Source organism: Caretta caretta, chromosome 25 (assembly GCF_965140235.1).
Source record: "Caretta caretta isolate rCarCar2 chromosome 25, rCarCar1.hap1, whole genome shotgun sequence".
Taxonomy (NCBI): domain Eukaryota; kingdom Metazoa; phylum Chordata; order Testudines; family Cheloniidae; genus Caretta; species Caretta caretta.
The window spans coordinates 7,519,278-7,533,190 of NC_134230.1; the positions used below are offsets into that span (position 1 = coordinate 7,519,278).

General features: G+C 60.6%; 1 protein-coding gene across 7 annotated transcripts in view; it reads right to left on the bottom strand.

Moving 5' to 3' along the window:
- Positions 1 to 13,913, bottom strand: part of NFIC (nuclear factor I C) — a 169,375-nt gene that overhangs the window by 115,717 nt on the left and 39,745 nt on the right. For all 7 annotated transcript variants that reach the window (XM_075123095.1, XM_075123097.1, XM_075123094.1 and 4 more), the window contains exon 2: positions 4,993 to 5,524. In XM_075123095.1, the coding sequence (XP_074979196.1) occupies positions 4,993 to 5,524 (532 nt within the window). The remainder of the gene's footprint in view (positions 1 to 4,992; positions 5,525 to 13,913) is intronic.

A 13,913-nucleotide genomic window follows, 5' to 3' on the forward strand; every position in this document is an offset into this window, starting at 1 on the left:
CCCTGGGCACTCCCGGGCCTTACACATGACAGAACCAAGGGTCAGCTGGAACTGCAGAGCCCACCCAGAGCCCAGCGGGTTCGGCTGTACAGCTAATTAGCCTCTGGCGCCCAGCCCCCGCACCAGGCAATCCCACGCGGGAGTCAGGATCCCTGAGTTCTAGCGGATGGAGCAGGAGACAGAGAGCCAGGACTCCTGGGTTCTCTGTCTGGGGAAGTGCACTCTCGCGATTCCAGCATGGGACTAGGAGTCAGGACTCCTGAGTTCTCCTGCTGGCTCCATCACTTGCCTCACTGGGTGGCCTTGGACGAGGCTCTTCACAGGTCCATGCCTCACTTTCCCCACCTGTCCCATGGGGGCGATGACGCGCCTCCACCTCTGAGCGGGTCCTGAGGCTCCGCTCACTAAGTCCTGGTGACGCAGTGCTGTGAGATCCAGGGGGAACCACGCCTGACAAGGGCCCAGAGATCAGCTGCTGCCCCAGTTTGCTCAGACCTGCTCCCTGGCAGGGGTTATATCCCTGCCCTTGTCAGATCTAACCAGCTGATAAATAATTTCCATACCCAGCACCCAGAAGCCCCTTTATCCTGATACCAGGGCTGCTGGCTCAGTGAGGCCAGAGAAACCTGGCTCCCCAGGGAGACAAGGGGGGATCGGCCCCGATCCTGCATGCACAGACGCATACACTTAACTTTACACAGGTGAGCAGTCCAGGGGCTAGGCCTGCCAACCAAGGGGCTGGGCTGGGCTGGGCCCCCAAACCCCTGGTTCTATTCCTGGCTCTGTCACCGACCTGCTGTGTGTCCATTGGCAAGTCACTTCCTGTCTCAGCTTCCTCTCCCACTGGTCTAGCATAACAGCTCGTCTACACCTGAAAACCAATTCGGATTAAGGTAGGGTGTGAATTTACAGCAATAACTAATCCGAGATAAGAACGTCCGCATGGGAACTGTTCCATAGGGGCTAGGCCGGTTCATTTCCCCCTGCAGGATCAGGGTCAGAAAGCCCAATTTCAGATCTCAGCTGTAGGATGTAAATCTGGAGTGACTCCATGTAAGACAGCAGAGTGACTCTGGATTCACACCGGGCAGTAAGATCCAAACCCGGCCCTGGGGTTTCCCTCCCAGCCATCTCACCCGCAGTTGTTTCCCGTTGCTCGCAGGACACCTCGGCCCCGCCCGCACCCCCTTGGTCAGGGGCCCGGCCCCGGCGCCCCCCGGCCGGTCACACACGGGCCGGCTCCGTTCCGCCTTAAACGGGGACGCGGCGCCACCTTAAGCGCCGGCGGGGCCAGAGACCGGCCGGAGCCTCCTCGGCTGAGCGCGGCCAGCGGGGGGGTCCGGCCACCTGCGTCTCCTGGGGGGGGTCCCCCCATCACCCAGCACGGGGGGTCCCCGCCCTCCCCCCACTCGCCTGCCTGCGTCTCCTGGGGGGGCCGGGGTCTCCCCATCACCCAGCACGGGGGGGGCCCCCGCCCTCCCCCCACTCGCCTGCCTGCGTCTCTTGGGGGGGGCCGGGGTCCCCCCATCACCCAGCACGGGGGGGGTCCCCGCCCTCCACCTCCCCCCCCCCCCCGGAGAACAGCACCCCCCTCGCATGTCACGTCCCCGCCTGGCAGAGAGAAGCAGCCAGACTTGGCATCATGGCAGCAGAAATACCAGTCACAGCGTTCCCTGGCGGCGCCCTCCCAAGGCAGGGTGTGAAATTCGATTGCTGCCCCAGCAAGGCCCAGCCTGTGAATATGACGGCGCATGCTAACTTCACAGCCTGCTCTGGGCTGCTGCAGACCCCTTCCAGGAGAGACCCGGCGGGGAGCCGGAGAGAACCACAGGGCCTGTCTGTGTGCAGCAGCCTCCCCAGAGAATCCACCTTAGATTCATCTCAGCCCAGCGTGGGCTCCTACCAGCCCTGGGGAGCTCCCACCCGGTGCGAACTGGTTGAGAAAAGCAGAGTCCAGTCCGCACAGACACCAGGGCTGCAGAGCCCGGCAGCCCCCAGTATTCAGGTACGCGACGCCGAGCTCCCAGGACGGCCCTCCCACCCCTCGCCATCCCCGCGACCTGCCATCCCTAGCCGCAGGACCACCAGTCTGGTGCGGGAGGGGAAGCACATAACAAATCAAACCGCCCCGGGGGGCAGAAATGTCTTCTCCGATTTCCCCAGCGTATGTGTTTGCTCCTCACGTGACTTATGGCTTTGTCAGGTCCCCTTTGATGGAACGACAGCCACTGAAATGCCCACTCAGGTCAGGATCTGCCCTTGGGCCTGGGCCAGGAAGGTGGATGTGGGGGATGGAGGCAGGAGCTCTCCCGTCTGCCATTGGCAGGCGAGGGGCGATTCAGGGTGCGAGGCCTGCCTGAGCCCAGCAGAGATCTCGGGTGGCCCGAGGCAATCCCTGCAGCAAAGTCCTCTCCTACCTGGCTTGTTCCGGATTAGCTTCCTGGGGCATGGATACCAGGAGCTCTGGCCTGGCCCCTCTAATCCCGGAGCCAGGCACAGCGAGAGCCTGTGGCATCCACCTGGAATGAAAGCAGCCTGGCCTGGGAATGGAAGGGCCAGGGTCTCTGCCTCAGGTGGAAACCAATATCTACCCATACATTGCAAGGAGCAATCCCTGGCCAAGTCACTGATGCTCTCAGAGTGCAACCGGGTCCTGATTCCTGAGTTCTGCCTGGACCCTGCCTTACTAGTTCTGCTGCACCCACATTCCCACTGCAGTGTGGCCCCATTTCCTGGGCTCTGGTCCCATGCTCCGACCCCCAGGGCCACCCAGACCCTTCCTCCCATCTGTCCAGGCTTGTGCTGGGTTCTGAGTGGGACCCCAGACAGGTCAGATGCTCCCAGGGCTGGGGCTAGATCTCCTTCTGCATCACGTGTGGATTAAAGTCTTGGAACCAAACGGTGGCCTTGACCACAGCAAACCTCCCCAGATCCAGCCACAGAGCAGTCAGAGGGCAAATGCTATTTCCCTTCCGCCGATACAGTCCCTTGTTCCATCCCTGTCCGCGCCAGCCAGGGCGGGTTACACTCTGGGCTCAGCACCTGGCCCCAGAGCATGTGCTGACAGCAGGGAGAGGGACCCCAGAGGTTCCACCCATGCTGAAGGGAGAATGCACAAGCATTGTGCGCAGTCCAGAGGGGGAATCAGAGAGAGCCAGCCAGCGAGACTGGGGCCCAGCAAGTCACATCCAGTGCCTGAGCTTCTGACCTTAGTGAGCCGCAGCCAGTCCCTTGTGGCCCCAAACCTCCCGCGTCGGACTGGGTTTGTCAGAGTCCCGCGTACCAGCGAGGGACAGCGACCCACCGGGGACACGCAGAACAGACCTGAACTCCTGCTTCGCACGCCAGCTAACCCTTCTCTGACACACAAGCGGCTAAGGCTTTAGCCTAGGAAACGTGGGCTCTATACCCGGCTCTGACACGGACCTGCTGTGAGACCTCGGGCAAGTCACGTCCCTGTGCTGTGCCTCAGTTTCCCCTCCCGTGTTTTGTCCTCGCTCTCTGCCTGTACAGCACCAAGCGCAATGGAGCCTGGGGGTGCTACCATTGCAGAAATAACAACATCATCCTCCCCACGCCAGCACAGCCACAGGCCACTGCTGCGTGGCCAGGGACCAGGGAGAAACCCCGCCCGTCGCTCCCAGTCCAGACCCGCTTCTCCCCCAGACTCATTCCGGGGGATTTACCACCACAGCCCCCTGGCTGAGCTCGGGGGGATCCTAGCCCCGGTGGAGTCAATGGAGATTATTACACCCTATGTTTTTAGGCCAGAATTTTCTCAGCACTCTGCACCTCTGCAAATCAGGGCAGCTGGAAACCCAAAGGCCCAGAATCAGCAGGCAGCACTGAAACCATGGCATGGACTGTGGTGTGGAGCTTCCCCCAGAGCACCCTGCAGTGTCTCTGGGGCAGAATGAAGGTCGATATTCCTGCAGGGCTTCCCAGGGGGGCATCACCTCCTGGCTCTTACCAATGCTTCTGTGCATGGAGCCGGCCTTGCCAGCTGCCACATGCCCTGGACAGCAAACTCTCTCCTCACCCCTAGCTCTGTCTCCGCTCTCACTGCCCAGGCAGTGCTGGGCTGACTTTCCCCTGGCATTGCACCTGCTGTCTCCACATTCCCAGCCGTGCCCGTATTCCTGCCCATGGTCCCAGCCACGCAGTCCCTCCAGCTGACCCCGTGCTGCCAGCAGAGCTGGCTGGCTCAGCACCTGCCCTTCTGGGCACTCATTGCAGCTGAATGCAGCCCTGCCAAGGCCGGGATCCCTGCCCCCGGGCAGCTTCCCTCCCGAGACGCACTGGGTAGAGCCTGTCCCTGCACTGCCCAGGCCGCCTACCCCACCCTTCAATGCACCCTGCAGCCACATGGCCCCTCGGGAGAACAAGCCCCGCAGAGGGGAGCTGCCCTTGCTGTTGGCTGGGGAGCACCCAGAGATGGCGCGACGGTGGGTGGGTGCCTAGATCCCGTAGGGAGGCACATGCCTCATTCCGAAGGACCCCAAGACTCCACACAACTGCCCTGCCCCCGCCCCACCACTGACATGCAGCCACCTCTGGCAACTCACCAGGAATAAAACCATCCAACAGCCAGGATCCATTCCAGACGGGCAGGAGATGGCACACTCAGGCTGGCATTTACACAAACAGGGGATCAGGGCCAAGGCTATGATTTGGGAGACCCCAGGGAAAGGAGCAGGGTGGGGGGGGGCTGTGCTGCATTTGGTGGGAGTGGGGAGGGGCTGAGGATCCTGCAGCTGGCAGGGAATTGGGTGGCTGGGGCACCAGTCCCCGAGGCAGAGAATTTAGGACAAGTTGGGGCAAATTTAGGGCAAGGTTCATCTGTGCAGGTCAAAGTCCTGAAAACAGGGAAGAGCCGGGCCTGGATTCTTGCTCGTTGGGAATGGACCCTGGGCACAGCCCCATCCCCTCCCGCACTCTCAGGCGGCAGTGCAATGCAAAGCCGGTCCCGTGGGACCCACAGGGGGCACCTACCTCTCTCGCGGACGAAGTAGGCCAGGTACAGGTCGAGCTCCTTGACGGAGACGCTGATGTGGTGGGGCTGGACGCACAGGATGGGGTTGGTGCACTGGGCTGCCTTGACCAGCCGCTCCCCATCCGTGCTCTCCAGCGGGATACCCTTGAAGAGGATCACCATGACCAGGTCCAAGCGCCATACCTTGTCGGCCTGGCGCAGGCAGTCGATGCGCCGCATCTTGCCCTTCTGGTCGGGGTTGGAGAGGACGCAGCAGGAGGGCTTCTTGCCCGTGATGGAGAGCACAAAGTCCTCCCGGAACTCGGGCCGGATGTCCTTGCGTAGCTTGGCCAGCAGCCGGGACGCCCACTTCTGCTTGACCTCGGGCTTCTCGTTCAGCAGCTCGTCCTTCACCGCCCTCTCCTCATCCTTGGTCATCCTCTTCTCGTGCTTCTTGAAGTACTTGCGCTTGCGGGCCTGCAGGTTGAACCAGGTGTAGGCAAAGGCCCGGACGTGGGGGAGCAGCGCCTCGATGAACGGATGGAACTCATCCTGCAGGAGCAAGCAGACAGATCCGGCCGTCAGGACAGACGCACAGACAGGCAGGACCAAGTCCCTGGGCGCCGTGCACAGGGGGATTCTGTAGGGCCCATGGTTCTGTGGGAACACAGCATAGTATTGGGGGGAGGTGCTGGGCATCAGGACTCCTGGGTTCTCTTCCCAGCTATGGAAAAGGAGGGGAATCTGGCGGTTAGAGCTTGGGGACCGAGAGACAGGACTCTTGTGTTCTCTGACAGAACTGGGAATAGAACCCAAGAGTCCTGACTCCCAGCTTCCTAGTATTCTAATCACTGGTCTCCATGGGGGACCTGGGACTCAGGGCTGCTGGATACAAGGGGAGTGGTGTCTAGTGGTTAGAGCAGGGCAGGCTGGGTGCCAGGACTCCTGGGAGGAGAGTGGTGTCTAGTGGCTAGAGTCGGGGGGTCTGGACTCCTGAGCTCTCTTCCCAGTGTGTGTCTCCTAGCAGGGCTAGGCTAGTCCCTGGGGAGCTGTGAAAAGGTAGGGGGTGGGGAGCAGAACTGGTACACCGGGGATCCCAGCTGGGGAATTCTGCTGCAGCCGTTCGATAAAGCGAATTATTGCATGTCCATTGTCCTCCCTGTTTAATGGACACAAATGGGCGACCCCTGGCCAGGCCCGGCCTGCAGCGAGGGCATTGCCAGGGGGTCGGGGCATGTCCCCTGGGGTGGCGGGGTCACCTGCTAGGAGCTCAGACCCTTTGCTGCCCCGCCTGGAGGTCCTCAGCCCCCCTTTGGGCCTGCTCCCGCCATGGGGCTGGGGGATCCCTCTGTCTTCTTTGGAGTCACTCCTGAGCTTACACCGGACTTAGGCCTGGGGGGTTTGGGGTGAGGAGAGTCTGGACCCCCCCACACACACCACGGCCGGCACAGTAGGAACCTGCTTTGGCAGGCGCTGTGGAGTGTGGGGCTGGGGCTGGATCATAAGCAGCCGGCGACTGTCGAAGCTCCAATTCCAGGTGCAATGGAGCTAATAGAGTGGGGAGGGTGCCGTGGCCACAGTAGCGAACCCCCTCCCCTTCCCTCTCGCCCCGATGGCCCAGCGATCCAGGCTCAGAATTCCCCAAGGCAGTGCCAGCTGCACGCCATCCTCCCATGAGACCTGTGCCCAGGGCCAGGCGAGGAGGAGCCGGCAGACTGTATTCTTGAGCCCAGATTGAATCAGATTCTGAGATCGGAGGCACCCAGGCTGGGTCTCTGTGCCCACCTCTTTGCCTGGGCATGAGTGCGAACTTATGTGCCTGCATGCCAGGGAACATGTGCGAGCCCACGCACAGAGCCAAAGGGGTCTGGGCCCAGCATTCCCTTTCCCAGACCGCCACAGAAGACCCCGCCTGACGCTGACCAGCGGCCGTGTGGCCAGCAGAACCATCGCGCCAAACGCAGCCCCATCCAGGGAACGCCCCAGATTCACCCCACTTCTGGCCCAGCCCCTGCTCCAGAGAGTGAGTCACGCTCTGACGGTCTTTTTCCACTTGGCTAGTGTTTCCCAGAGAGTCCGTCCAAGAAAGAAACCAAGAAAAGCGCCTCCCCTCCGTACCCAATTTCCCCATTTCGTGGCTTGGGGGAAAGCTCATGTGGAAATGCCGGAAGGTGGTTACTAGGTGCTAGGACTCTTCCGCCGGTGCTGGGGAAAGGACCACCTGCCATTAAAAAACACCAAAGCCAGTTCCCAGCTGCCTTTGCGTGTGTGCGAAGGAAGGAAAAATCCCCCCGATTGAGGCTGGAGATGAAACCCAAGAGGCAGCGGATTCTTCGTGCCAGACCTCCCTGATATTTTGGGCGCACTCCCTGCTTTGAATATGGCTCAGATTAAAGATAATTGGGATTGCATCAGGAAAAAGCCCTGTGTGCCAAGCCCGCTCTGCTATGGCAGCAGTTCGGAAATGTTTTCCTTGAGTCGCTCTGCAGAGCAGAATCTCCGCTCAGCACGATCGCATGGCAGGAGGCTGCTAACCACAACCGGAGCTGCTCCTTCTCACTCACTCGGGGGCCAGATCCTTCCCTCGCCGACCCAGTGTAAAGTGGGGGCGGCTCGACTACAAGCAGTGGAGCTATGGTGGCATTAGAGAAGGCAAGGATCAGTCCCCACGGCTCTTAAGAAAACACAAGAACTGTGAGAAGCAGCAGTTTTGCCCAAGAATTTGGAAAGCCGTTGAAAAATTATTTTTCTTTGGATTGTGGTTCTGCTCTGAAAAATGAGCGTTTGGAAAAAAACCAGCCCTTTCCTCCCGTCACCCTCTGCCTTTGGGGGGTGTCCTGGGCCAGGGCTGCTGACCTGGGTGACTAATGCAGCTTTCCCAGCTTTGGATTCCCGCACAGCTACCCTAGCAAAGGGAGAGAGGGCTGGAGTCCGCTCCTCCTGGGGTGTCATCCACAGACCCTGATGCCCACAGTCATGGCCACGAGAAATGGGGGTGTCCCAAGCAGGGGTGCTGGCTAGAAACCATGTATTCAATGTTCGTTATAATTACCTGCCAGCAGATCGAGGGAATGATTATTCCCCTCTATTCAGCACTGGTGAGGCCTCATCTGGAGTACTGTGTCCAGTTTTGGGCCCCCAACTACAGAAGGGATGTAGAGAGTCCAGTGGAGGGCAACGAAAATTATTAGGGGGCTGGGGCACATGACTGATGAGGAGAGGCTGAGGGAACTGGGATTGTTTAGTCTGTGGAAGAGAAGAATGAGGGGGGATTTGATAGCTGCTTTCAACTACCTGAAGGGGGGTTCCAAAGAGGATGGCTCTAGACTGTTCTCAGAGGTATCAGATGACAGAACGAGGAGCAATGGTCTGAAGTTGCAGTGGGGGTGGTCTAGGTTGGATATTAGGAAACACTGTTTCATTAGGAGGGTGGTGAAGCCCTGGAATGCGTTACCTAGGGAGGTGGTGGAATCTCCTTCCTTAGAGGTTTTTAAGGTCAGGCTTGACAAAGCCCTGGCTGGGATGATTTAGTTGGGGTTGGTACTGCTTTGAGCAGGGGGTTGGACTAGATGACCTCCTGAGGTCTCTTCCAACCCTAATCTTCTATGATTCTAAGGTGGGGCGGCAGCCCCCCAGCGCCCCTCATTCCAGCCCCAGTCGTTCAATTGGAAGGCCACAGGGAGTCACCCAGGGCAGGAAGTGACCTGCAGGCCCTTCTGACCAGCAATGACTGGTTAGGGGGAAGCCCAGCTGGGCTCTCAGATCCCCGGCTGACCGTGCCAGGGGTAGGCAATAAAAAAAACAAATAAAAATTGAACAGGGAGCCAGGGCAGCAAGACCAAAAACGTATCTTTTTAGCTGCAAGCCAAGTGCCTCGGTTCTGGAGCCACTGAAACAATTTCCACGGTATGCATCCGATGAAGTGAGCTGTAGCCCATGAAAGCTCATGCTCAAATAAATTGGTTAGTCTCTAAGGTGCCACAAGTCCTCCTTTTCTTTTAACGAACACAGAGCCACTCGGCCCATCTCCTCCCAGGGTCGTGTTGGGAGGAGGGACGGCACAGGCCCAGGGGCAGGACCTAGGGTCCCGTCAGCACCGCAAGCCCAGGCTGCATCCCGCTCTGCACAGAGCTGGGGGCTGGGGGCTCGCTGACTGGGGACACCCCGGCGTGTGCGGCTGGTGAGAGGGGGAATCTGGGAAGCCAGTGGGGATAGTCCAGGGCTGCATGCGGATGGCCCGGTGCTGGGACAGAGCCTGTCTGAGCTGGGGTAGATCCCGCAGTCTCCAGGCCAAGCAACCTGCCCTAAACCCACAGCGTGATCAGGGACCAGGGACCCCCCAACCCTGGCATCCCCCACACCCCTGCTGCAGATTCAGTTTCACTTTCAACCCCCCTACCCCCGTCAAACCCCAGCGGCTCAGGGCGTCCCAGGACAGCGGCGCCTAGTGGCAGCGACCTGATGCCCCAACCATGCCCCATCGCCAGAGCTAGCTGGTGAGTGGTCAGACTGTCTGCCAGCTCAGGACGGTACCATTCATGCTGGCCCTCTGCCAGGGGCCCATCCAACCCGGGGCAGGCAGGAGGGTGGGGGCCTGAGGCCAAGCCCTGGGGGCACTAGGGAAGCTGGGCCCAAGACTCTGGAGAGCTGCCCCCGTCGGGACGTCCCTGGTACCCCACGGGAGTGTAGCTGCAAGAGGAGGGAAGCTTGGATCCCCGCTGGCCCCCGGCACCGCCAGGCTGCCGGCTTGATTGGCAGCAGCCGCTAATCCCCGGCCGCCGGGCATGCAGCTTCCATCAGGCTACTTCCATCAAACTACTGCCGTGCCCCCAGCCCGCCCGGGCCAATCCCATCTCCAGCCAGTGGGCCGCATCCCAGAGCAGGCTCCTGGCGGGGCATCCCAGCACCAGATCGCTCCCCAGCCAGCCGAGTGGCTCCCCATGGAGCGTCCCTCAGGGAACGCCCCCTCCCGATGGTACAGCACCCCGGGCGCACCCCGCACCAGGGCACTCGCGGCTCTGAGGCAGGGAAGGAAAACGAACCAGGAACCCAATGGAGAGGGGAGTGGAGGGGACTCGTGCTGCCAAGGGGAGCGCTGACTGGTACCTGCAGGGCCCCTCTCCAAGCATGGGCACCTCCTTACACACCCACTGTGGGCACCTCTCCTTACACACCCACCATGGGCACCTCTCCCAGCACAGGCACTGCTTCTTACACACCCACCAAGGGTACTTCTTCTTACACACCCAGCATGGGCACCTCTCCTTACACATCCACCATCGGCCCCTCTCTAAGCACGAGCACCTCTCCTCACACTTCCACCATGGGCACCTCTCCTTACACACCCACCCCATGGGCAACTCTCCCAGCACAGACACTGCTTCTTACACACCCACCATGGGTACTTCTTCTTACACACCCAGCATGAGCACCTCTCCTTACACACCCAACACGGGCTCCGCTCCTTACATACCCACTGTGGGCGCCTCTCTTTACACACTCAGAGGCATTCCTGCTCACACACAGGGCACCTCTGTCTGCAGCTGCGTTTCTCTACGCCAGGCTCGGAGGACGGAGCTTGTCCCTCTGACTGTCCAGCCTGGCAAAGGGTTGATTTCTCCTAGGCCTCTTGGCCTAGTGGTGGCGGGGACGGGGTGTGTCTTGTGAAGACCGGGCGGGAGGCTGGAGGCCATGGGCTTGCCCTGCTCCTGCGGGATGGACACTGGGGGATGCTGGGGAGCGGGTCTGAGCTCACCACATCCTCCCTGTGCTGCCCTGCTCTCTCCATAACCGTGTCCCCCCGGCAAGGCTGTGACCCCCCCATCCCAGGGCACTCCAAAATACAACTCCCTGGGGCTTTGGCAAGGGACTTTAGTTCTGGCGAGGCAGCCCTGGACCCGGTGCCCGGGGCTCACTGGCACAGCACTCCCCACAACCGGGACTTGGTCTGCAGGGGCCCCGGGAGCTCAGACTCCACGGCCCGTTTGATCCTTCAGGGCCCCGAGAAGGGGCCAGCTAGGGAGGCAGGGCTTTGTGGGACCCTGCCATAGGAGGGAGCTGGACTGAGGCCCAGTGGCCTCGTTTCACATGCAGGCCACCACACAGCGCCCCCTGGGGACAGCAGCCGGGTACCGCGACCCAGCCCTGCCCCAGAGGCCCCACAGCTGGTTCCCAACCCCCTTGGGCAGCCAGTGCCCCTCTGCAGCATCAGGCCCGGGCACTAACATAGGCACCGTGCTGCCCATCAGCTGAGCCTGGGCCAAGCCAGGTGGGCGAGGGAGCTGTCCCATTGCCCCAGAGCGCAGGAGGACCCAGCCTCGCCCCAGACATGGCCTGGCCAGCCGGCAGCCGGGAGGGCTGGGAGGAGGTGGAGACAGCAATCCTCTCTGGCCTGGCAGCAGGGGCAGCCGAGAGTGAAGGGGGAGAGCTGCCTAGGCCGTGCCCCGCGCTCTGGGCTGCCCCTCGCCTGCTCTCCAGCGCCCACTCTTGAGGGCTGAAGGAGTAGCAGAGATGGGCTCCGGAGAGGACCACCCCCTGCTTTGCTCTGCAGATGGCAGGTTGCTGTGATGACCGTCTTGGGGGGGGGGGGGGACGGGGGGACAGGTGGGGGAGGGAGGGGACACCCTGGGGAAAAGCAATGGGAGAGTATGGTGCACATTACAGGGAGGAACCGTTGGGCAATGCAGGCAGGGGCAGCCCAGAGAGTGGGCTTTCCATGCCCCTCAACCCTGCCCTGTAACCCCCATTAGTCCAGTCCTTAGAACCCCCCTGCCCTGGGCTCCCCCCACAGCTCTGCCGGTGCCCCTCACTCCCGACCTGCAGCCCCCTGCTGTTCAAGCCCTCCCCCCACCCCCCGCCGGTGCCCCTCACTCTCGACCCGCAGCCCCCTGCTATCCCAGCTCTGGGCTCCCCCCTGCCCCAGCTCTGTCAATATATCTTGACCCTGAAGATCTGATACAAGCCCCAGGCCTGGCCCCTCCTGCTCCAAAACACAAAGATTTTCTTTTTTCACTGGGAACAAACTCCTTCCGGGGATCCCGCCAAGTCCCAGCAAAATCCCAAACAGGGCATCAGCGGTGCAGAGGTGACAGCTCCATCCTGCTCCAGCGCCCTGAGTGCTATTTCTCATACAGCAGCGCTCAGGGGCCCAGTCAGGATCGGGGCCCCATCCACAAAACCCACGGGACTGCTGGAAGAAACTGCCCCTGCCTAGAGGAGTTGCCTTCGAACTCCCCCATCGCCGCAGTTCTGGGGCCCAGTATACACTGGCCCTTGTTCCATCAGGGCGCCCTATTGCTTACAGGAAGGGTCCCAGCTCCAGCTTCTGCTGCATTCTCTGTTCATGGGGCTGCTGCTGACCCCCCTCCCCCCAATCCTGTGCCACTGGTGACAGGTCCAGGGAAGAAGCCCCGTGGCCCCAAAAGGCTGATTTCTGTGCTGGGATTAAGCAGGGATCTGGGATGAACCGAAAGCTGGGGCAGCTCCTGAAATCCGATCAGCCACTCCGACAACTTTCCCTCCCCTCCCGGATTATCTCCGCTGCACAAAGATGTCACATATAGTTAATCTGCCTTAGTGGCCAGGCCGGACAAGGGACCAATTCATGTGCCGTAAATACAGATGTTCCGGGGGGAAGCGCAAACTACTGGGCAGGCGCCGTGATTGGGCTAAGATGGCCTTCTCCTGCGGGACTGGGCTGTGTGACGACCCAGGGGGTGGTTAAAATTCCCAAGCAAACCCAGGCTCCTCGGAAGAGGAAGGGTTACGGACAGCTTGGTTTGGTACAGTAGCTAGGGAGATAAAAAGTGGAGTTAAGATATTATTGTTATTATTTGTATCCCTGTCGTGTTTAGCAGCCCCAGTCCTGGCCCAGGCCCGCATTGCGCTAGGTGCTGTACATTATCTATTAGGTGTATTATGGTAGTGCCTAGAGCCCCAGCCATGGCCCAGGCCTGCACTGCGGTAGGCACTGTACAAAGATTGAATAGAAAGACAGTCCCTGCCCCAAAGAGTTCACATATGGGCAAGAGAGATGGACAGACAGGGATGGTTTGGGCCATGCATTGTGGGGCTCCTCAGAGGCAGTGCAGAAGAGAACAGAGAGAAAGGCGGGCATTGGTAGGGGAGACAGGAGCCCTGGATCTATTCCTGGCTCTGCTACTGACCTGCTGGATGAGCCTGGGCACAACCCTTCCCCCCTCAGCGCCTCAGTTTCCCCTCCTATCTTTGTCTGTCCTCTCTAGCTGGACCGTGAGCTCTCTGGGGCAGGGCTGTCTCTCTCAGCACAGCAGGGCCGCATCTTGTCAAGGCCTCTAGGTCTGAGTGTAACAGACAGCCCAGTCCAGCCAGCAAACACCAAACTCAGCCCCAAGAGCCTGCTCTGCCGAGCTTGCCCCTTCTCCCAGCAGAAGGACAGCTCTGAGGCCAGCCAGCTCCACCAACGATTGCCTTATCTCTCTTTAGACCTGAACAATCACAGCATGAGCTTCAGGTGAGAACACACCAATGCCTGGCCCCCACGGCCCATCCCCCCACCTCCCCGCCAGGACTTCACAGCTGGGACCCACTGCTAGCTGGATCCTCCTCAAGAGCAGAAAGAGAACTCAGCACTTCCTGCTCAAAAAGCACAGTTCCCCCAGCCATGCCACTTGAGCTAAAGGATGATCTCGGGCACCAGACACCAGTATAGGGCATATGGCACACGCTGAGCATGGCTGGTTCCGTCCAGTAGAGGGCAGCGATGCACAAACACACCCACCCTAGCCAGTGCATTACAGCGCCAAACAACTGGGGACCGGAGAATAGGTCGTGCCACCCTGTGCCTCGAACCCAAACCGGCCCCTTCCTGAGGTTCAGCAAAAGTTTGGTTCACTTTGCCTGTGTTGGTTTTCATTTGCGCTGCTGAGTTTCTGCTGGGCTTGGAGGCAGCCGTGCTGAAATA